The sequence below is a fragment of the Sceloporus occidentalis genome, unplaced genomic scaffold (genome assembly GCF_023333645.1).
Source record: "Sceloporus occidentalis isolate IW3139 unplaced genomic scaffold, rSceOcc1.0.p SCAF_2, whole genome shotgun sequence".
In the NCBI taxonomy this organism is placed as follows: Eukaryota; Metazoa; Chordata; class Lepidosauria; order Squamata; family Phrynosomatidae; genus Sceloporus; species Sceloporus occidentalis.
Window position 1 is genome coordinate 183,133,548 of NW_028316982.1, and position 21,168 is coordinate 183,154,715.

General features: G+C 41.4%; 2 protein-coding genes across 9 annotated transcripts in view; one reads left to right on the top strand and one right to left on the bottom strand.

The window, feature by feature from the left end:
• The window catches only part of CTPS2 (CTP synthase 2), a 92,886-nt gene that overhangs the window by 69,511 nt on the left and 2,207 nt on the right, over positions 1 to 21,168 (bottom strand). The window lies entirely within an intron of this gene.
• Positions 116 to 20,705, top strand: SYAP1 (synapse associated protein 1). 2 transcript variants are annotated; one of them, XM_089511683.1, is made up of 9 exons: positions 116 to 191; positions 2,845 to 2,963; positions 9,472 to 9,538; positions 11,379 to 11,452; positions 11,881 to 12,020; positions 13,025 to 13,167; positions 15,464 to 15,522; positions 16,903 to 17,047; positions 19,991 to 20,705. In XM_089511683.1, the coding sequence occupies exons 1-9, from the start codon at positions 131 to 133 to the stop codon at positions 20,116 to 20,118; spliced, it is 936 nt and encodes a 311-aa protein (XP_089367809.1). In that variant the 5' UTR covers positions 116 to 130; the 3' UTR covers positions 20,119 to 20,705. The 2 variants fall into 2 exon arrangements, with proteins under 2 accessions (XP_089367809.1, XP_089367808.1); XM_089511682.1 differs by lacking the exon at positions 116 to 191 and adding an exon at positions 336 to 606.

The following is a 21,168-nucleotide window of genomic DNA, read 5'->3' on the forward strand; positions in this document are numbered from 1 at the left end:
AGCGTCACAATGCTTCTGTTCTGCAGTCTGGGGGGGAAACAACTATGGCGGAGGAATAGAGACAACTTAGAACTGTGCCCTTTAAAGGATTGTGGACTTCAGCTCCCAGAATCCCAGACTATTGGCCAACATGGCTGAGGCTTCTGGGAGATGTAGTCCGAAATCTCTTAAAGGGGCACTAGAGCGTCAAGGTACTTATCTAGCTAAAACCTTTGGTGGGAGAAATAGAGAGGATTCCTAGAGCGTCACACAGGGCTTTAACGATGGCCTGGAGGACGCCTAGAGCGTCCGTGGTGACGCAGGCCCGTGACGTAGCCCGGAAGCGACCGGACTCTCCTTTTCCGGAAACAAACGTTAATCCTGCCTTCCCCCCCTTGAGACGGTTGGGGAGGGCGCTGCTGCCGGCCAAGATGCTGCGGGGCCTGGGCGGCTGGTTTGGGATGAGCCGGGAAGGGGAGGCGGGGGAGAGTCCGCCTCTGGTCGAAGAAGAAGGGGAGCCCCGAGGGGACGCCGGGGAAGGCGGCGAGGAGCAGGGGGAGCTCCAGGGGGAGCCGCAGTCGGACTCGGACTCGGACCCGCTCCTCCACCAGGCCAAGGGCCTCGGCAGTGAGTGTCCTCCCCTCAGAGACCTTGCTGTCCCGGCTGTAGGACAGGTGTCGTTTTTACCTACCCCCTCAGTCAGTAAGACACACTGTTCACACTGCACTTGGACGCCCCTTTGGCCTGCCATGGCTCAGCGCTGTGGAATTCTGGGATTTGTAGTTTTGTGATATACGTAGCCGCCTCCGTCAGAGAGCTCTGGAGCCCCACTAAACTACAGTCCCCAGGATTCCTCCAGGCGGAGCCATGACTTTTAAGGCAGTGTCAGACTGAGTTAATTCTACAGTGTGGCAGCAGACTCAGTAGGAATGACAACAAGGAAAGTAAGGACTCCTATTTGTGGATGTAAAAGGAGTTCTGGAGCCATATTTCCCGCTTTCCCCAAGGAATTTAATGCTGCAGCGTGGCAACAATTGGAGTTGGCTCCTTTAATGGTTGTGTATAGAAGAAGGAATTTCAGCAGCTGTTTTTGTTTGTCACACAATTAGGCAGCAAGTAACACCTGCTGGATTTCTGCTCTTCTGTAGAACAGGTACAGGGGCCCTTGACAGTTGCCATTGTGACAACCATAGTCCCAATGAACATGAACTTCAAGAGGGTGAAGCTTCCAAAAGTGTGTTCACTCAGTTTAACCAGGGTTTACTCCCAAGAGGAGAAATCGTAGCTTCTAGGACAGGTAGCAGCTGGAAGTTTCTTTTGCTCCTGTAGATTGGTTATCATAAGTTAGTTATGCTCAGCATATGTACCCGAGACTGACTTGTGAAACCTACAGGAGCTTCAACTGTAGCAGAGATGTCATATTTATCTGTTGTTTTATTCCTTGAAAAGTATGGCTTTGCTTTTTAAAGCCAGTGTAATAGCAGTGTATATCCATTGCAACAGTTTGGAGAGGGACCTGTTGTAGTCTGTTGTTGCAAAAATGACAATCATGCGATACCTTATCGACTGCATTTGTCGTTTGTCATACTCCAGCTCACTTCATGCATCCATTGAAGTAAGCGGGAGTATATACAGTAAAACCTTATGCTACACAAAACTTGTTAGTCTTTTAAAATATAAGGTACTTGGTTCTTTTATCTGTTTTAGTGCTGTATCAAAAAACTTGTGAAATATTGTGCCATTGATGTTTCTTTAAAACTGATGCATATATTGCTGTTTTAATATTCTATTTCCATTCTTAATACATACAATTTTAATGAAAGTGATGGAAAGATTTGTGTGATTTTTAAGAGGAAGAGAAGAGAAAAATGAGGAAACTTCTGAGTCCTGTTCTCTCTGATTCAAGAGAACAGCTAACATACGTGTGCCTTTGTGGAGGATCTATTTATCCTTCCCGGCTCCTGAGCATTATACCCCTTGAGCAAACAGAAGGGTGAAAAATATATTCAAGTGCCACTCCTACAAATAAACAGATCTTTTAAAACATTTTGCATTTTCCAAAATTGTAATTACTTGTTCTGTGTTTACTTGAATCTAGTCTGGTTGACTTCAAATTGTTAAAACAGGTAGGACAAGCTTAAACACAACTTCATTATAAGTCTATATTACTGGATTGATTAGAAACGTAGCACTTGGGGAGGGGGGGTCTCTCCCGTTTCCCAGGAGGCAATTAGGTTTTGAATTTAAATCTGCCTGTGTACCTAATTGCCTGCAATCCAAGCTGCATTAAATCACTTTTAGATTTTGCCACACTTCAAACTGAAGTGTAACACTTTTTTGTTATAGTTGCCAAGAAGAAAACCACCATCAGTATTGTTTTCTCAATTTAATTGTGCTTCAGATATCATCTAAGGCCATTGTCCCTAAATTTACATCAAGGAATCAGCTAAAATCAAGGCATCCTGATTTTAATTAATGTGTGCCGTAAGTTATTAGATATAGATTACTGGGTTTCTTTTTTCTGTTCTTCAGATGGAAAGTGCTGGCTCCATATCAGTTTCTTTTATTTTTATTTTGGGTTGTTTTTTTTTTTTTACATCTCTATATTGTGCAGAAGATACAGTCCAGGATTAATCACATTAGTCCAATATATATAGCATATTTTATATACTGAATAGGCAACGACAAATCAATGTGTGTGTCAGAGGCATTATGTTTAGAAACTGGAAGTACTGCGTGAACGACTGAGGTTGAAGCCTCAGACAGATTCCATAGTAGCTTAGACTCATTATTTATAACAACTAATTTTTGAAGCCTCGATAAAAGAACATATCCTGAGCTGAAATGGTGTCTTATTTCCAAAAGGTTATCTCTTCAGTTTTGCTACTACCGCCACAAAAAAGATATCTGAATCAGTTGCAGAAACAGCACAAACAATAAAGAAGTCAGTAGAAGAAGGAAAAATAGAAAATATAATTGACAAGGTACTTTTTTCTGTTGTAAATTTATCGTGAAATATTTCATATTATGCTTCAAGTCATGTTTAAGGCATTATGAGATCAGCTATCAATAAAGTGTTATGAACAACTAACATATTCGGGGGGGGGGATGAAATACTGTACATCAGCTTTAAGCAAACTTTGACTAACTGACAAAAGTTTAGAATTCTTAATACTCAGTAAATTTGGTATACTGAGTAATACTATATATATTTGATGTAAGCATTTGTCTGTGCCGGTTCTCTTAGGTTTCATGAGAGCAATTTCACATTCAAGTTCCATTTGATGTAGAAGATAAAAAATGTGGCATACCTAGATTATCACGCATTTTCAACATGCATATTGTACATTACTTTGCTACACTATTTTATTTATTTTCTATGCTGCCTTTCTCCCAGAAAGGACCCAAAGTGGCTCACAGATAAAATGTAGTGTCAGTATTTGTTCTGCACACTACATTTAAATGTTTGTTTAAATAAGTACTAAAAGGTTCTGTATAAAACTAGCAGAAGTTAGAAACATGTGCGTGCTACGATTTATACAGGATTGGCAGCACAGGCTGAGTTGACAATCAAAGATGAATTACCACTGTTTTACAACTGCTAGTAATTACTTTATAAATATTTTTGGCCACCACATGATATCAGCGTATCTCGTCTTGTTACCTGCCCTTGAGTTGGCTCAGACTCATAGCAACCCTATGGATGAGATATCTCCAAGAATCACTATCCTCCGCTGCCTTGGCCAGATCCTGTAAGCCCTTGCCCATAACCCCTTGATCAAGTCTATCCATCTGGTTTGTGGTCTTCCTCTTTTTTCTACCATCTACCTTTCCTAGCATTATTAATTTTTCTAGTGATCCATGCCTTCCCATTGGCGCTTTACAGAACGCCCAAAAACGGCGCTCTGTCAGCGCCGCTGGTTGCTGCGTCCGGGAACCGCAGCAGGCAAACGGCGTAATTCCCAGATGCAACGAAAAAGAAGCTGCAAAATGCAGCTTCTTTTAGTGCCAGGGAAATGGTGCCTCAAGTGGCCAATGGCGCACTTGTGACATCACTTCCGCCGTGCAACGTGCGGACGCTAAGCGTCCACGGCGTCAAGATGGCAGCGCCCGTGTAGAACGGGTGCCGCCATTTTGTACGCGCTGAGCGCGTACTAGGGTTAGTGGTGTCCAGAAAGGATGCCCCTTTCTAACCCTAGTATGTGCGTGGCACGTACTTTTTGTCCATGCAGAATGGGCCATTATGTGGTCAAAGTATGATAGTCTCAACTTGATCATCTTAGCTTCCAAAGAGAGCTCTGGTCTGATCTGTTCAAGAACCCATTTGTCTTCTTGAATGTCCACTGTATTTTAAGTATTCTTCTCCAGAACCACATTTCCAATGAGTTGATTTTATTTGTGTCTACTTCCTTTACTGTCCAGCTCTTGCATCTGTACATGGCAATTTGGAACACAATGGCCTGACTTTAGTGCTCAGTTGTATGTCTTTGCTCTTCAGTATCTTTTCTAGTTCTTTCATGGCTGCCCTTCCCATTCCTAGTCATCTTATTTCTTGACTGCAGTCTCCATTCTGGTCAGTGTTTGATCCTAGATGTGGGAATTCTTTAACTATTTCATTTTCCTCATTGTCTAGATTGAACCTGAGTCATTACTTTTGTTTTCTTAATGTTCAGCATCAGGCCTGCCTTTGCATTTTCATCTTTGATCTTATTAACTGTTCCAATTCCGCAGATCTTAAGTTGTTAATGTTGCTTCCTCCTATCTTAACTCCTCCATTTTCTGATTCTAATTCTGCTTTACTTAAGATAATAATAATAATAATAAATAATAATAATAAATTTTATTTCTACCCCGCCCTTCCATAGAAATGATCAGGGCGGCTTACAAGATTATAAAAACATTACAATACAAGTTAAAAATTCAATAAGCAATTAAAACCATTACTACAAAAACAGGAACAGGAAACAATAAAATAGGAAATACATATATCAGGGGCAGAAGAAAAATGCAAAATGTTCCATCGATCCAGGGTCAGAAGGGAAAAAAAGGGGGCAGGAAAGATAAACAAACAAATTAAGGTGGGAAGGCCAGCCGGAATAGATATGTTTTCAGCTGTTTTTTAAAAACAGCTAATGAGGCGGTGGAGCGAAGCTCTGCAGGGAGCTTATTCCAAAGTAAAGGGGCAGCAGTAGTAAAAGCCCTCTGTGAGGTCCGAGTAAAATTAGACCTAGGGACCTCCAACAATTTAGTCCCAGATGTTCTGAGTGTGCGGGGTGGATTATATGGGGAGAGGTGGTCCTCCAAGTACCCTGGGCCCAAGCCATTTAGGGCTTTATAGGTCAAAACCAACACCTTGTATTGAGCTCGGAAGCGAATAGGCAGCCAGTGAAGGTCTTTTAAGATAGGTGTTATATGGTCCGACCTGGAGCTACCAGCGACCAATCTGGCTGCCATATTCTGCACCAATTGCAGCTTCCGAGTTTGGTACAAGGGTTGCCCCATGTAGAGCGCGTTGCAGAAATCCAATCGAGAGGTTACCAAAGCATGTACAACAGATTCTAGGTCCTTTCGGTCCAGGTAGGGACGCAGCTGGCGTATCAGCCGAAGCTGATAACAGGCACTCCTGACCGTCGCATCCACCTGAGAAGTCAGCTGGAGCGACGAATCAAGGAGTACTCGCAAGCTGCGCACCGAGTCCTTCAGGGGGAGCGTGACCCCGTTCAGGGCCGGGTGACAGATCTCACCACCAGAAACCGGGGAGCCTATCACCAGTACTTCCGTTTTCCCTGGATTCACACTGAGTTTGTTCTCCCTCATCCAGCCCATTACTGACGCCAAGCAGGCATCTAGAGGAGAGATGCCATCCTTAGTTACTGCATCAGTCGGAGACATAGAGAAAATTATCTGGGTGTCATCAGCGTACTGATAACACCGCGCCCCATGTCTCCGGATGATCTCTCCCAGCGGCTTCATGTAAATGTTGAATAGCATAGGGGACAAAATCGCTCCCTGAGGGACACCAGATGTCAGGGCCCTCCTGTCGGAGCGACAGTCCCCCAGCTCCACCATCTGGGACCTACCCGAGAGGTAGGAACGGAACCACTGCAAAGCAGTGCCCCCAATTCCCAACTCCCTCAGGCGTCCCAGAAGGATACCATGGTCGATGGTATCGAAGGCCGCTGAGATGTCCAAGAGCACTAACAGGGACACGCTCCCCCTGTCCATGCCCAGACGGAGATAATCAACTAAGGCGACCATGGCGGTCTCAACTCCATAGCCCGCCCGGAAGCCAGTTTGAAATGGGTCCAGAAAATCGGTGTCGTCCAAGATCGACTGAAGCTGGAAGGCGACTGCTCTCTCGATCACCTTCCCTAAGAAAGGTAGCAGCGAGATGGGTCTATAATTATTATAAAGCAGGGGGTCTAAGGAGGGCTTCTTTAGCAGGGGTTTAACCACTGCTAATTTTAATTTAGATGGAAACTGACCCTCACTTAGAGATGTATTGATTATGTGATGCAACATTAGTCGCACCACATCTCCCCCCTGAGCTGCCAACCATGAGGGACAGGGATCAAGAGAGCAAGTCGTCTTCCTAACACTTCGGAAGATCTTGTCCACTTCATCGGTACTAACAAACTCAAAGTGATCCAGTATAACAGGGACCACGGACGCTTCGGACACCTCTCCTATAGGATCTGCACAAAGACTGGCGTCGAGATCAGCCCTTACCCGAGAGATTTTATCCGCAAAGAAGTTGTTAAAATCGTCACAGCAGGCTTTAGATGGCTCCAGGATAGGGCTCAGGGTAGGAGGGAACCGAGTTAGCTCCCTCACAACCCTGAACAGCTCTGCCGGACGCGACTCTGCGGACGCAATACGTGCAGCATAGAAGGAGTTCTTTGCTGCACGTATTGCCACTCCATAGGCTCTTAAATGAGAGCGAAGGAGTGTCCTGTCAGACAAGCGCTGATGTCTTCGCCATTTGTGCTCTAGTCGTTGCGCGACCCGCTTCCTTGCCCTGAGATCTTCCGTATACCAGGGTTGTTTATTGGAAGCAGGCCGGAAAGGACGCTTGGGAGCGATGCTGTGTATAGCCCTAGAGAGATTAGTGTCCCAGATGTCGATTAGGGCATCAACAGAATCGCCGTCAGAGCCAGTCGTATACCCCTCTAGGGCTTCTTGGAACCTTATGGGTTCCATCAGCCTTCGAGGGTGGACCATCCTAATAGGTCCGCCACCCCCGGGAGGGTTAATGGTAGGAGCCTTGATTCTAGCCTCAACCAGGAAATGATCCGTCCATGACAAGGGAGAGACATTAGAAATCTCTACCCACGGAGCCTCCATGTCCGTACTGAAGATCACATCAAGAGTATTACCAGCACAATGAGTTGGCCCTGAGACTAATTGAGACAGGCCCATGGCTGCCATGGTAGTCATGAACTCCCGAGCCGCACCTGTTGGAGTATCACTGGCTTCGAAAGGGATGTTGAGGTCCCCCAGGACAAGAAGCCTAGGGGACTCCAACACCAGTTCCGAGACCAGCTGTGTCAGCTCGGCCAGGGAGTCTGTTAGCGCACGGGGTGGCCGGTAGACCAACAGAATCCCTAGACTGTCTCTGGCCTTCAGGGACAGGTAAATACATTCGATGTGATCTGTTTTCCGGACTGGGATCCTGGTTAAGGAAAGAGTGTTTTTATGGACCAAGGCAACACCGCCCCCCCCGCCCACCTAACCTGATCTGGTCCTTAACTGAGTACCTGGCTGGAAGGGCCTGGGCCCACACTGCCTCACTCTCAGGCATATAAATTAAACAAGTAGGGTGATAGGATGCAGCCTTGCCTGACCCCTTTCCCAACTGGCAACAACTTTGTTTCCCTGAATTCTGTTCTGACAATGGCCTCTTTTCCTTGATACAGATTCCTCATCAGGACTATCAGAAGTAGTGGCACCCCCATGTCTCTGAGTGCATTCCATAGCTTTCATGTTCTATACAATCGAATGCCTTGCTGTAGAGTCCATGAAACACATGCTGGTTCTCTTTTTGAATTCTTTGGTGTGTGCATTAGCCATCACATGTTTGCAGTGTGCTCCCTAGTGTCCCTTCCTTTTCTGAATCCTCCTTGCAACTCTGGAAATGCTCTCTTCATGTATGATTGGAGTCTATGCTGCAGAATCTCAAGCATTGTTTTGCTTGCATGTGGGATTAGTGATATTGTCCTTCAGTTGCCGCAGTCTTTTGTATCTCCTTTCTTGTGGATTAGTATGTGTATCGAGCATTTCCGGTCTATTGGCCATTTCTTTGTTTTCCATATTTGTTGGCATATTTCAATTAGCACTAAAGTTGCATCTGTCTGTGGGCATTGTAGCAGTTCAAAGTGTTGCTGTACATCTATATGGCTCTTCATGGTTTGGGTCCAGGTTATCTGAAGGACTGCCTACAATCTTTCCTGGGTTCCAAGAGCTTTCAGGGAGGTCCTTCTCAGTGGTGCTCCAAGGTGCCAGTTCCAATAGGGTTTTGAAACTGATTGGCTACCGAGGAAGGGGCTTTTAAGGTACTGATGGTATGCTTATTTTAAATAAAAATGATAATGTAGTTTTAAAATGCTTTTTTATTTAGATGTCATTTAAATTATAGTTGGTTTTATTCTGTTTTAACATTATAATCTCTTTTATGTTTTTTACTGATACCAGTTATATCCATTTTATCTGTAGTTGTCTTGATTTTGTTTTGTATCACCTTTCCAATTCCAAGAAACAGAGAGGCTATAAATCAAATAAGAGAGCCAGCATTGAGTAGTGGTTTGAGTGTTGAACTACGACTCTGGAGAACAGGGTTCAAATCCCCACTAGGCCATGGAAACCTATTAGGCGATTTTGGGCAAGTCACACTCTCAGTCTCAGAGGAAGCAAAAGCAAAAAATCCTCTGAACATATCTGGCCAAAAAACAACAACAAACACCCCAAAACCTTCTGACAAATTTGCCTTAGGGTCACCATAAGTCTGAAACACAAGGCACACAACAACTCAAATAAATAATGACTCCTTTGAGCAGAACATAGTGATCACAAATGAGGTGATAGAAGGGCTTAGAACTGCTGCTTCTGCAGCTGGCAGCAAGGACACAGTGGGTCATGGGATAACTACCCTCTCAGTGATGCTGATCTGTTATAACACATGTTGGTGGTGGAGGATGGTGGCCAGGACATGGCAGACAGTGCTTTAGGGAAAGAAAATAATATGCAGAATCCAGGCTTTGGATTTTTATTTATTTTTTTACCTTTCTACTGTAGGCCACAGTAACAGATTCCTGTTCTAAAAATCTCAGTCAACTGTTGGTGCTAATGTGACTATGAAGAGTCTAACATCTTTTTCTTGCTTTGATGTTATGTCCAAACTCTATTATATTAAAGAGATACAACTTCACTTTTTTTTCAAATGCTAATATAACCTTGCTTCATTTCATGCTATACATCTGTTCTTTTGTCTTACAGACCATTATAGGAGACTTTCAGAAGGAACAGAAAAAATTTGTTCAGCAACAACACACAAAAAAATCAGGTAGTATTTAAATAGTGTAATTGAAACTGGAATAATACTCAAACCTAGTAAGCATTTAACACAACAGAATATACAATTTCAATAGCTTTTGCTAGACGTATAATGTTCCAAGTTAAGTATAGTCACATCTTAATTTCTCACACTTGTTCATTAGCATTTTAATCCACTGCTTTAGTCCACTATTTTGCTGACTTTTGAGTAAACATATGGACCAATTATGACTTTAAAATATAAGATAGTTAATTTCTAATTTACATAAGAGTAGCAGATAGTCTCAAGAACAATTTAGATCCATTCATACTTGAATGTATTGACTATTGCAAATACAAGGCAATTTGGCTGCTTATGGAAGCATGAATGCACTGGATGTTAGCATGATATTAGCGTGGCCTTGCCATTTTTGTTTTAAGGTAGAGCTAAAATAAGGGAGTGCAGTGTTACATACATTGGTGTCTGACATATCCTCTCTACAGTCTCCTCTGTGCCCAGTTTACTTCGGGGGTATGGAGAAAGAAAGGTCCAAAACACACTACAGAAATAATCCAGTTTGAGACCACTTTGACTGCCCTGGCTAAGTACTAGGGAATTCTGGAAATTGTAGTTTATCGTGGCACCAGAGCTCTCTGACAAAGAATGCTAACTATTTCACAAAACTACAGTTCTCAGAATTCCCTAGCATTGAGCCAGGGTAGTTAAAGTCATCTCAAATAGGGTTATTTCTGCAATGTGTTTTGGACAAGTTACCCGAGGTCACCCAAATGAAGCTGGCAGGAGCAAAGAACCTTGTTTTAAAATAGCTGATTTGTTTAAAGGGAGGTTCTTTTGTTATCCACAGCTATACAAAATACAAAATGTAACATATACAGTGAGTAGGTGGTGAGATACATATTAACATTGAATTTGTTGCAATATATCATTTAAAAATCATTTTTAAAAAGCTTTATTAAAATAATCCATATTTTAAGTGCTGTACTTACAACAAACAATAGCCTGTTTCTAAGTTTGCCCAAGTTATGTTTTCTATAAGAAAAGAAAATTTTCTACATAATTTTGAAGACTTAGCAGTTGTTTGGTATTTTCTAATGTACTGTTCACTGTGGTCCAAAACACACAGCAGAAATAATCCAGTTTGAAAACGCTTTAACTGCCCTTGCACAATGCTAGGGAATTCTGGGAACTGTAGTTTTGTGAGAGAGCTCTGGTGCCACAATAAACTACAGTTTCCAGGATCCCCTAGCACTGAAGTTAAAGTCGTCTCAAACTAGTTTATTTCTGCAGTGTGTTTTGGACCTACCCTTACTTTCTGACAAGCTTAGGGCAGCATACATGTCCTTTCTCCCTGCCCACCCCACCCCTCCAATTGTATTGTTATAACTATCCTTTGAAAACATGAGAGTATATGGGACTGGATCAGTTTTGTGGCCAACTGTGGATTACATCCTGTTTTGTACAAACTTCAATGAAAACAGGAGCAGTATAAGAAAAGGCATTTCTCTTGCAGTCTCCCACAGCACCTCCAGAGGGCCCCAACTCTTTGGAGCAGTAGATTTTTAGAGGACTGTAGGAAGAAGGAATAAAGTAGAGATCTCTGGGATCCAACCCATATGTTTAATTTCTGACTTAAAATATGGAATCTGCTTATTAGATATGTGCCACAATATTTCTGATTTGCTGACTTGTGATTTGGGGTACTGATTTGTGATGAACTGATCAAAATTAGCATTCACTTTAAAAAATATTTTTTTAATGGTTGACACTCTTCAGACAGGACAAGGATATCAGTGGTTTGGCTATATCCTGCTAGTGCAGCATTATAAAATACCTCCCTTTTCATTTGCAGAAGCAGCTGTGCCTCCTTGGGTAGACAGCAATGAAGAAGAAACAATTCAGCAACAAATACTGGCCTTATCTGCAGTAAGTAGTCATTTGTGTGTTTTTGCTCACACCATCATTTTCATTGAAATATCTGCAAATCTCAGCTAGTGCTTACCTAAAATAAGACTACGTATAGAAACACTGTGTGCATATGTGTATGTGTGTGTCTGTACACATCTTCAAGTCACCTGTCGACTTACGGTGACCCCGTGAATTTCATAGGGTTTTCTTAGGCAAGAAATGATCAGAAATGGGTTTCCAATTCCTTCCTTGGAAATATACATTTCATGACAGCTAATGAAAATGTTTGCAAGGTTTAGAGGGGTCATAGTCACTGGTAGTACAAGACTAACTTCCCTTACTCAAAAACTGTTTGTTATTCCAAGTGTTGTTAGAATTACTTGTTCATATGACTCCTTTTTTTAACAACATGTCCATCACTGACAACTGATGTTTATTTTGTGAAGGACAGAAGAAACTTTTTGCGTGATCCACCTGCAGGAGTTCAGTTTAATTTTGACTTTGATCAGATGTATCCAGTGGCACTAATAATGCTTCAGGAAGATCAGCTTCTGAACAGAATGAGATTTGATCTTGTTCCAAAGCAGTAAGTGATCTGTCTGAATTTTTCTTTATCTACTTTATTGTTTCCATAGCTACATCTCTGAGTAAAAGATAATGGCTGATTATTAGTTATGACAATAACTAACACACATTACTTGCTAATATTTTGGTTCACATGCTAACATTCTCTCTCTATAAAAATGTGACATAATAATTATGGTGTGCTATCAAGTCAGTCTAAAAGAATATTCAAGGCATAGTTAAATTAAATTTTCAAATATTTTCATGTTGACTCTGAAGAAAGTAGTGTCATACTTTGTAACAGGAGATTGTAATATCTTGCCAATCTAACCTTATGAAAGATCCAGTGAGTTCCATCTACCTTATTACTAAATGCATGTGTATAACATTGTTAACAAATTCACTATGAAGGAAACATTATAGCATTTCATTCCTATCTATGATATTATATGCAGTGCAGTATTTGAGTGCTTATCATACACTTTATCCATGCAATATTCCCCCTTTTGGAAGAAGGATAGTACATTTTAATTGCATTCTTAGCCAGCCCCTTCCACATTACCTTGGCTGAGAGTGTACAAATTCTCCCATAAAATGTATTTAATTGGTATGTGAACTGCCCATAGTGCTAGCAAATTAAATTATTCCCATTCCAAGATTAATATTATGTGTTTTGTTCTTGTACCAAATCTCCAGTAGAAAAACGGTTACCTATCTATTAGGGCAAGTGCCTGGAAGTCTAGAGCCCTGGTGGTGCAGTGGTTAAATGCCTGTACTACAGCCACTCACTCAAAACCATAAGGTTGCGAGTTTAATACCAGCGAAAGGACTCAAACTTGACTCAGGTTTGCATCCTTCTGAGGTTGCTAAAATGAGTACCCAGATTGTTGGGGGCAATTAGGTTACAGTTGTAAACCTCTTAGACACCATTAGTTCAGTATGAAATGGTATATAAATGAAGCTGTTTATATGTTCCATGTTTATTAAGTCAGTATAGTACTAAAGTCATGTATTTACTGTCTTCAGTGTAAAGGAAGAAGTTTTCTGGAGGAATTATTTTTACCGTGTCTCACTAATTAAACAGTCTGCGCAACTTACAGCACTAGCTGCACAACAGCAAGCAGTGAGAAAGGAGAAGAATGACAGTGAAGAGGAAAGACAGCTGACAGGTAGGCATTTATTTTGATCAAGCATTTCACTATGTAGAATCCAACAGTGGCATGGAGGTTGGGCTATGGGGTTTTTGCTTGTTGTTTGTTTTTAATTATGTAACTATGTATTTTTGTATATTTTATATTGTTGTAAGCCGCCCTGATCGTAGGAAGGGCAGCCTATAAATAAAATTTTTATTATTTATTATTTATTAAGATGACCTTTGGGTTTCCTTTCAGTCCTACTTCCTGTGATTATATGTTGAATGGCATCCCCTTTCTCACTAGGTAAAAAAAAGGCACATTCCAGATTCTCTTCAATGATTTCCTCACAATAGGTTACTTTAAGTTACATATGAATTGCTCCCATGAAAGTCCAACAACATATGGGGCAAAACTTTGTTCTTACCCCTGTTTTAAAATTTTCTTTGGCTAGTAGAAGCTTCAAAACTACAAGGCTTCACATTGCATAGCAGAAATACTTAATGAAGAATAAAGGTTTCTTCTACTACCAAAATTTTACTGAAATTCATATTTTAAGAAAATGCATCAAAGAAACAATATTAAAATATATATGAAATAGTAGCGTCCTTGCAGGGGGCAGGGAAACCTGGCAAGGCGGGGGCAGGGCTTCTGCAAGGAGGGGCGGGGTGTCACCCAGTGTGGTCCAACCCCCCACCCCCACCCCCCAGTGACAGCACTGGTTAAAATTAAGCTTTCTGTAATATAGACAGATGTCTTATCACAAAGAGCCAGTGTGGCATAGTGGTTTGAGTATTGGACTATGACTCTTGGGACTAGGGTTTGATTCCCCGCTCAGACATGAAACCCACTGGGCAAGTCACATGTTCTCAGTCTCAGGGGAAGGCAATATCAAACCTGCTCTGAACAAATTTTGCCCCAAAAAACCCATGATAGGTACACCTTAGGGCCGCCATAAGTTGGAAATGACTTGAAGGCACACAACAACAACAACTCACTTGATTCCCACTCCTCCTATACATTCTCAGATTGTCTCCATATAATACAAGCATCTCTTCTGGAAGCTGCTATCCTTTTTGTATAATATAATCTTTTATCAACACTTGGTACTGAGAGCACAGGTCTGTGAGTACATACATTAAAGACACTATGTTCTTCTCAAAAATAACTTATAGCTATCCCTGAAAGATGAATACAGCACATCATAGGGAAGGTTGAAGTCAGCTCTCTTATTTGAAAGAGATAAAAAGAAATTGATGTCCTTGAAATGCACAAAGCAGTATTGCAGCCATAAAAAGAGAACTTTGCCTCCATTATCCTACTCCCCTTTATACTTACAAAACTGCTAAAGTTGTCCAGTTTCATTTCTTTGTGTACAACACTGAAAGTGGTTTCATGTACAGTAAGAGATAGAAAACACTAACATTCCAGATGATGTTGAATTGCAATGTCCATTATTCCTGACTTTAGCAACAGTTGGAGAGCCACAGGTTCCCCATCCCAAGTGTAGAGGGTTCTGCACTTTTGTTATTCATAGAAATGTGCTACTGCCTTCTATAGCAGTCACTGATCTCACCTCATTTCCAAGGTTGGGAGGAAGCCTGGTGGTGGTTTGGTCACTGTGCTGAGGTGGCATGAGAACTATTTTGGTAGCACAGGACCAAATCAACAAACACTTCCACTCCAAAGAGGCTGGAAAGGGTGTAAGTGATTGTCACTGATCCCACATGGAAACACAGTATGAAGTAAGGCCAATAATATTGGCAGCGTCTAGGTGACCATATTTTTCTTGATTACTAAGACCAGACAAAATATATGAGGTCCTGTTCATTTAGGGCTGATTCATTTATCACTGATTCATATATCATATGTGCACACTGTGGCACTGTGCACGTGAGCTTTGGTAAAGCCCTGCATGCTTCTCCTCTCTTCTTCCTCTTATCTAAGGTAGAACATATAAATCTTTGGTAACAGTTTTTAGCCAAGCTCAGTTTCCTGTTTCAGCCAGGGAAACTACATTTTCTCACAAACTGCAAATAACTAACAAGGAAATCAAACCAGTTTAATAATCTGGTTTATACAATCATGAGTTTCCCATTTTCACATGCAACTTAGCACTAGCCAAAAACTTTACATGTTTTCTCTTAACATGCAAAGAAAGTGTCTTGACAGACACTGTTATTTGATATGCTTGGTTTAATAATCAAGAAACCACTATAAGCCATAGTTTCATGCCTTAATCAATGTATAGATGTTTGCAAGTAAGATGTAAATGTTCTGCATTTCAAAAAGTTGTCTTTAGAATTCTACGGTTTGTCTTTTCTTTCCCTAGAAACGGTGAGGCCAAAAACACCACCTGTAGCAATCAAGTCTCAGCTAAAACCTCAAGAGGTAAAGTTGTTCTTCAGTGAGTCTACCTGTATATACAGCACCAGAATCTTTTGATCTTATGTTAATCCAAACTGATTTCCAAATAATTGCTTACCAAATCCCCAGGGGATGTATCTGTATATACTCAACTATAATTCAACTTAATGTATAAGTTGAGTGCAGGTTTTGAGGACAAAATTATGAATTTTTATATAACCTGTGGATTAGTCAATGATAAAACTTAGGGGCTTGTAACAAAGGATCTAAAAGATGAAGCAAAGTAAAACAATGCCAAAGAACTTAGAAAATTCCAGCATGCATAACTGTTTGTGCTCACCCTAAAGGCAGGATGGATGAAAGAATAGAGGGGTCAGTGCTTCCAGGACAGATTACACTATTTCAGCAATGTCCAAACTTTGGCCCTTCAGTTGTTTTGGACTTCAGCTCCCAGAAGCCTCAGCCCCTTTGGCCAATGGCTTGGGATTCTGGGAGCTGAAGTTACAAAACAGGGAACAGTTCCTTTTTAAAAAAAATAAGAGTTAAAGTACAGTACTTACATTGACCTGTGGATAAGTTGACTCAGATTTTTGGAGTTAATTTTTTGACTAAAATTTCTAGACTTATACATGAGTATACAATTGGCCCTCCTTATCCCCGGATTTTTTTATCCATGGATTCAAGCATCCATGGCTTGAAAATATTTTTAAAAATATACAAATTCTAAAAAGCAAACACTGATTTTGTCATTTTATATAAGGGACACTATTTTGCTAACCCATTATACTTAATGGGACTTGAGCATACACGGATTTTGTTATCCGTGGGAGATTCTGGAACCATACCCCAACAGATAACAGGGACCCACTGTATATCGTGGGAATCAAGTTAAGCTGAAATGAGGTTTAAATTGATGTTTCAGAGATGTTAGTAATATTGATTGTTCTTAAAGTACTATAGTTGCTATAGGAAGAGTCACCATAGCTCAGTGCTGACTTTTTGTAGTCAGAAAACAAAAGTAGAATGCTTGGTTGTTGCAGCAAGATAAAGAGGACAAGAAATTTTGAGAGTAAAGAATACAGGCAGTTGTGCTTTGGAAAAATATATTTTCAAGCTGTATTACATAGCATTTTAAATAGTGACAGAAGAAGTAAAAGTAGGTAAGATGAGACTTTGATTGCATCTTTCCCTTCTATGAGCCACAGTCATGCTGTGGAGCTGAAGTATCTTGACAACTGTCTCTAAGCCTTGGTCTTTTTCCACTTTGTATAGAAATTCTGACCATGTAATCTCTCTCTTGATCCATTCCCTAAGGGGAATACTACAAGCGACTAGAAATGTCTGTAGAAGCAGTGCAGGTAATTGCATTTTAAATTCCCTATCTCCTTTAAAATGTTATTTAAGGAAGATGAAGAGATTTCCACTAGCCCAGGTGTATCAGAGTTTGTGAGTGATGCTTTTGATGCATGCAACCTGAATCAGGAAGATTTGAGGAAAGAGATTGAACAACTTGTGCTTGACAAGAAGAAGGATACAACCACAGAGGAAGGTAAGTGAGTTTTCATATTCTATTAGTTTTAGTGATTGGGTCCTGAATTTGCTGAACATGTCATATGGTTTTTGAACAGCCATCCACCAGGGACATAGCTAAGGGGGAGGGTTTCTGGGGTCTGGACCCCCCCCCCCTTAGCAGGAGGAGAGAAAAGGGCGCTCAGCCCCAAACAAATGCCAGGGAGTGCGCTACTTGCTCTCCTCTAGGCTTCAGGAGGAGCAGAAGTGGCTCCCTGGCGTTTGTTTGGGGCTGCGTCCAACAAGCGCCCTTTTCTCTCCTTCCAGCCCTGGCAAAGCCAAGAGGAGTGCCCTTTTGCAGGGCCTGAGGAGGAGGTGCCTGAGGAGGAAGCCTTGGAGGAGAGGGAGGGAGGGAGGAGAGGCTGCATCAGGCTGCATCCACACTAAAGAAATAACCAGGTTGGGCAGTGCTTTAACTCTTTTCTAGCTCATGGCTATGGAATTCTGGGAGTTAGAGTATGTTCTGGGGTCCAGATATCGAGGCTTGGCTCTTTTCTGGCTCCTGGCTATGGAATTCTGGGAGTTAGAGTATGTTCTGGGATCCAGATATCGAGGCTTGGCTCTTTTCTGGCTCATGACTATGGAATTCTGGGAGTTAGAGTATGTTCTGGGGTCCAGATATCGAGGCTTGGCTCTTTTCTGGCTCCTGGCTATGGAATTCTGGGAGTTAAGAGTATGTTCTGGGGTCCAGATATCGAGGCTTGGCTCTTTTCTGGCTCCTGGCTATGGAATTCTGGGAGTTAAGAGTATGTTCTGGGGTCCAGATATCAAGGCTTGGCTCTTTTCTGGCTCCTGGCTATGGAATTCTGGGAGTTAGAATATGTTCTGGGGTCCAGATATCAAGGCTTGGCTCTTTTCTGGCTTCTGGCTATGGAATTCTGGGAGTTAAGAGTATGTTCTGGGGTCCAGATATCGAGGCTTGGCTCTTTTCTGGCTCCTGGCTATGGAATTCTGGGAGTTAGAGTATGTTTTGGGGTCCAGATATTGAGACTTGGCTCTTTTCTTGCCTCCTTTTATAGGACACATCCTACATTTCAGACTTCTGCCCAGAAGGAATTTCAAAAGTCCTCATTTTTTGTAAGGCGAGCAGATGTCCTCCTTTTCTAGGACGTGTCCTATGTTTCAACCTTCTGGCCTGGATGAATGTAAAAATGTCTTCCATTTTTGGTAGGAAGACACACATCCTCCTTTATCCAGGATACGGCACACATTTCAGACCTGCCTAGGAGCAATGTCAAAACATCCTCTATTTCATCAGGGTGACCAGACATCATCCTTTATCCAGGACACATCTACATTTCTGCCCAGGAGGAATTTCAAAACATCCTGGTTTGTTCAGAAGTGTGCCTTTGCCAGCCTTTCCTTGAGACTGAGACTGTGTGACTTACTTGCCTAGTGGGTTTGTTCATAGAGTCTGCCTTTGGTGACTTGGGTGTGTGCGAGTGTGCGCCTTCAAGAGGTTTTCTTGGGAGGTTTGTTCAGAGAGGGTTTGACTTTGCCATCCTCTGAGGCTGAGAGAGTGTAACTTGCCCAATGGTTTTCTTGGAAGATTTTTTCAGAGGAGATTTGCCTTCACCTTCCCTTAAGGCTGAGAGAGTGTGACAAGTGCTGTGATGTCCCTTGTGTGCCGCACCATTGACATGTAAGATATTTAGCCTTCTCTGTTGGAGAGAATCAGATTTTCATCGAATCCTGGTATCCAGCGTCATAGAATCGTAGAGTTGGAAGAGACTGCAAGGGCCACCCAGTCCAACCCCTTTATTCTGCCATGCAGGAACTCTCAATCAAAACATCCCCATTGACAGATGGCCATCCAGCCTCTGCTGAAAGACCTCGAAAGAAGGAGACTCCGCTGCACTCCGAGGAAGGAGTGTGTTCCACTGTTGAACAGCCCTTACTCTTAGGACGTTCCTCCTAGTTTAAAACACAAAGCTATATCCCAACCTCCTATCCAGGAAGAATGTCAAAATGTTTTCCATTTTGAGCATGACTGAGTAACATGAATTTATATTGTTTTTTATTAATGTTTTTGGCTTTTAGTTGGGTGTGTTCTCCATTTTTGAACGTCCTACAATTTGTCCTACATTTTATCGTGCATCATGTCCTACATTTTTCCTACATTTTGTGTCTGGGGGGGCTCTTAGCCTCTCAAAATGGTGGCACTTAGTCTGGACCCCCCCTTCCCAAAATCCTGGCTACGTCCCTGCATCCACTTTCCATTTCAGATAAATTTTGCATCAGTTTTTAGAGCAGAGCAAATACGGAATTTTTTATAATTTTATTCTAAATAAAGCCAAGCACTCTGCATTGAGAAATCTTACTTCATGTATCTTGTATGTTTGAGAGAGGTAAGAACTGCAAACAACAACAACAACAAAAACCATTGTATCAACTAGCCCACAGGCTCACAGATTTTTTTTCTCCATATGTCCTCTCAAGTTGAAATGGCTGACATTAGGATAGATCTCCACATTTAACAGAATGAAGTGGATTCCATAACAAGCATAACTTCAAACTATAGATGGCAGAAATTCTAGACAGCAGGCACAAATAAGGAGTATTTTGAAAAATGTGGTTCTCTCTACCTGCCGTTTCAAGTTATACAATCATTTCTATCACCTTATTGTCCTCAATGCAGAAACAAGGCTTTATCTTCATAACATGAAAGTGCTGGAGGAAAATGCATCTTGTGGCATCTTTAAGGCTAACTAGTTTACTGTAACATAACTTTCATAGATTTCCTCAGATGCAGATAAGTCAGCCTCAAACATACAAGATACATTGTTCCTTTTTCCTCTCTTCTTATACTCATTGTCTCTTTGAAAATTGCTGTAAAATTGCTTGGTATCCTGGAAAACAAGGCTAATTTTCATGAGTGACATTATACAATCTTGTAAAACTGGCATGTTTTCTTTTTGTTTAGAAGAAACTGCAGACTGGGAAAAAGAACTACAAAAAGAGCTTCAAGAATATGAAGTAGTTACAGAATCAGAAAAACGAGATGACAACTGGGACAAAGAAATAGAGGAAATGCTACAGGGAGAAAATTAATGACTTTGCATATATGTTTTCTGGAAACTGACATGAACTTGTTTTTATACTTTCTTTGGAGATTTACTTCCTGAAGCAAAAAAAAAAAAAGCCTTTCTAAAATATGACTCCAGGTGATATATAATCAGGTAAAAACTGTTCTGTGGAAATATTGTTCATAGTCTAGTGGGCTCTAAGGCATGTTTTGATTTCAATGTCAAGGATTGTCTAATAGCCCCACAGTTCATTTGGCAACTCTGAAACTTAAAGGAATTGCATAAGTGAATTTCAGTGCAGAACAAAAACGTGCTCAGGGGAAGAAGAGAGAAAGAATGTCCAGAGCATGTGCACAAGAAATGGTATGTGCCTAAAAGAGCCTTCTAGATCACTGTGTCTATATTTTAATTATTTTGTTATCTTTCTGTTTTAGAAAAATGTTAGTTGGATCATCAAGTATGTTTTCTGTGGACTGATTTCTGTAGTGGAAAACTGGTGTTCACCTACTTCCATGCAAATAATGGCACATCACGTTTGTGTTCTCATATGTCTTTCACATTTATAAATAACATGAAAATGCATCCATCTGTTACTAAAAATCTATCCAGTGGTGTCATGTATTCTCTTAAGAAGTATTATCAAACTTGCATTTACAGCTAAAGTTGATTTGTCTTCTTCCAAAATCCTTGGCACCTGAATATCTAAAGCACCAAAGGTGTTCACTTAGAGTGTAGCTTAGTGGTTCTTATCCTGTGGTACATGGATGCTCAAGGGGCAGTGATGTCCTCACAAGGGGTACATGGAGGCCATCTGTCCTTCTTTTGCACTCCTGAGGCAAAAGTTCAACCCCATGCTGAAAAGTGGAGAGTGAACAACAGAGGGAGAAGACAGAGTTCAGTCCCTTTCTCCAACCCAAGCACCACCACCATGGCATTCTCCTTCCCTCTCTTGCCTCCACCTTCCCAGCATTCCTCATCTTGGCCAGTTCCTCCAGGAACTCCCAAAGAAAAGGGCAAGAAGTCATATCCCAATGGCAAAAAACAAAACAAACAAAAAAAACTTGACTAAAGAATT

Excerpts from the sequence above, each read along its gene's own strand:
- SYAP1 (XM_089511682.1), top strand. The coding sequence starts at position 411 with ATGCTGCGGGGCCTGGGCGGCTGGTTTGGGATGAGCCGGGAAGGGGAG. Across the intron at positions 11,453-11,880 it reads AAATACTGGCCTTATCTGCA|GACAGAAGAAACTTTTTGCG; the intron begins GTAAGTAGTCAT and ends TATTTTGTGAAG. Across the intron at positions 17,048-19,990 it reads GGATACAACCACAGAGGAAG|AAGAAACTGCAGACTGGGAA; the intron begins GTAAGTGAGTTT and ends CTTTTTGTTTAG.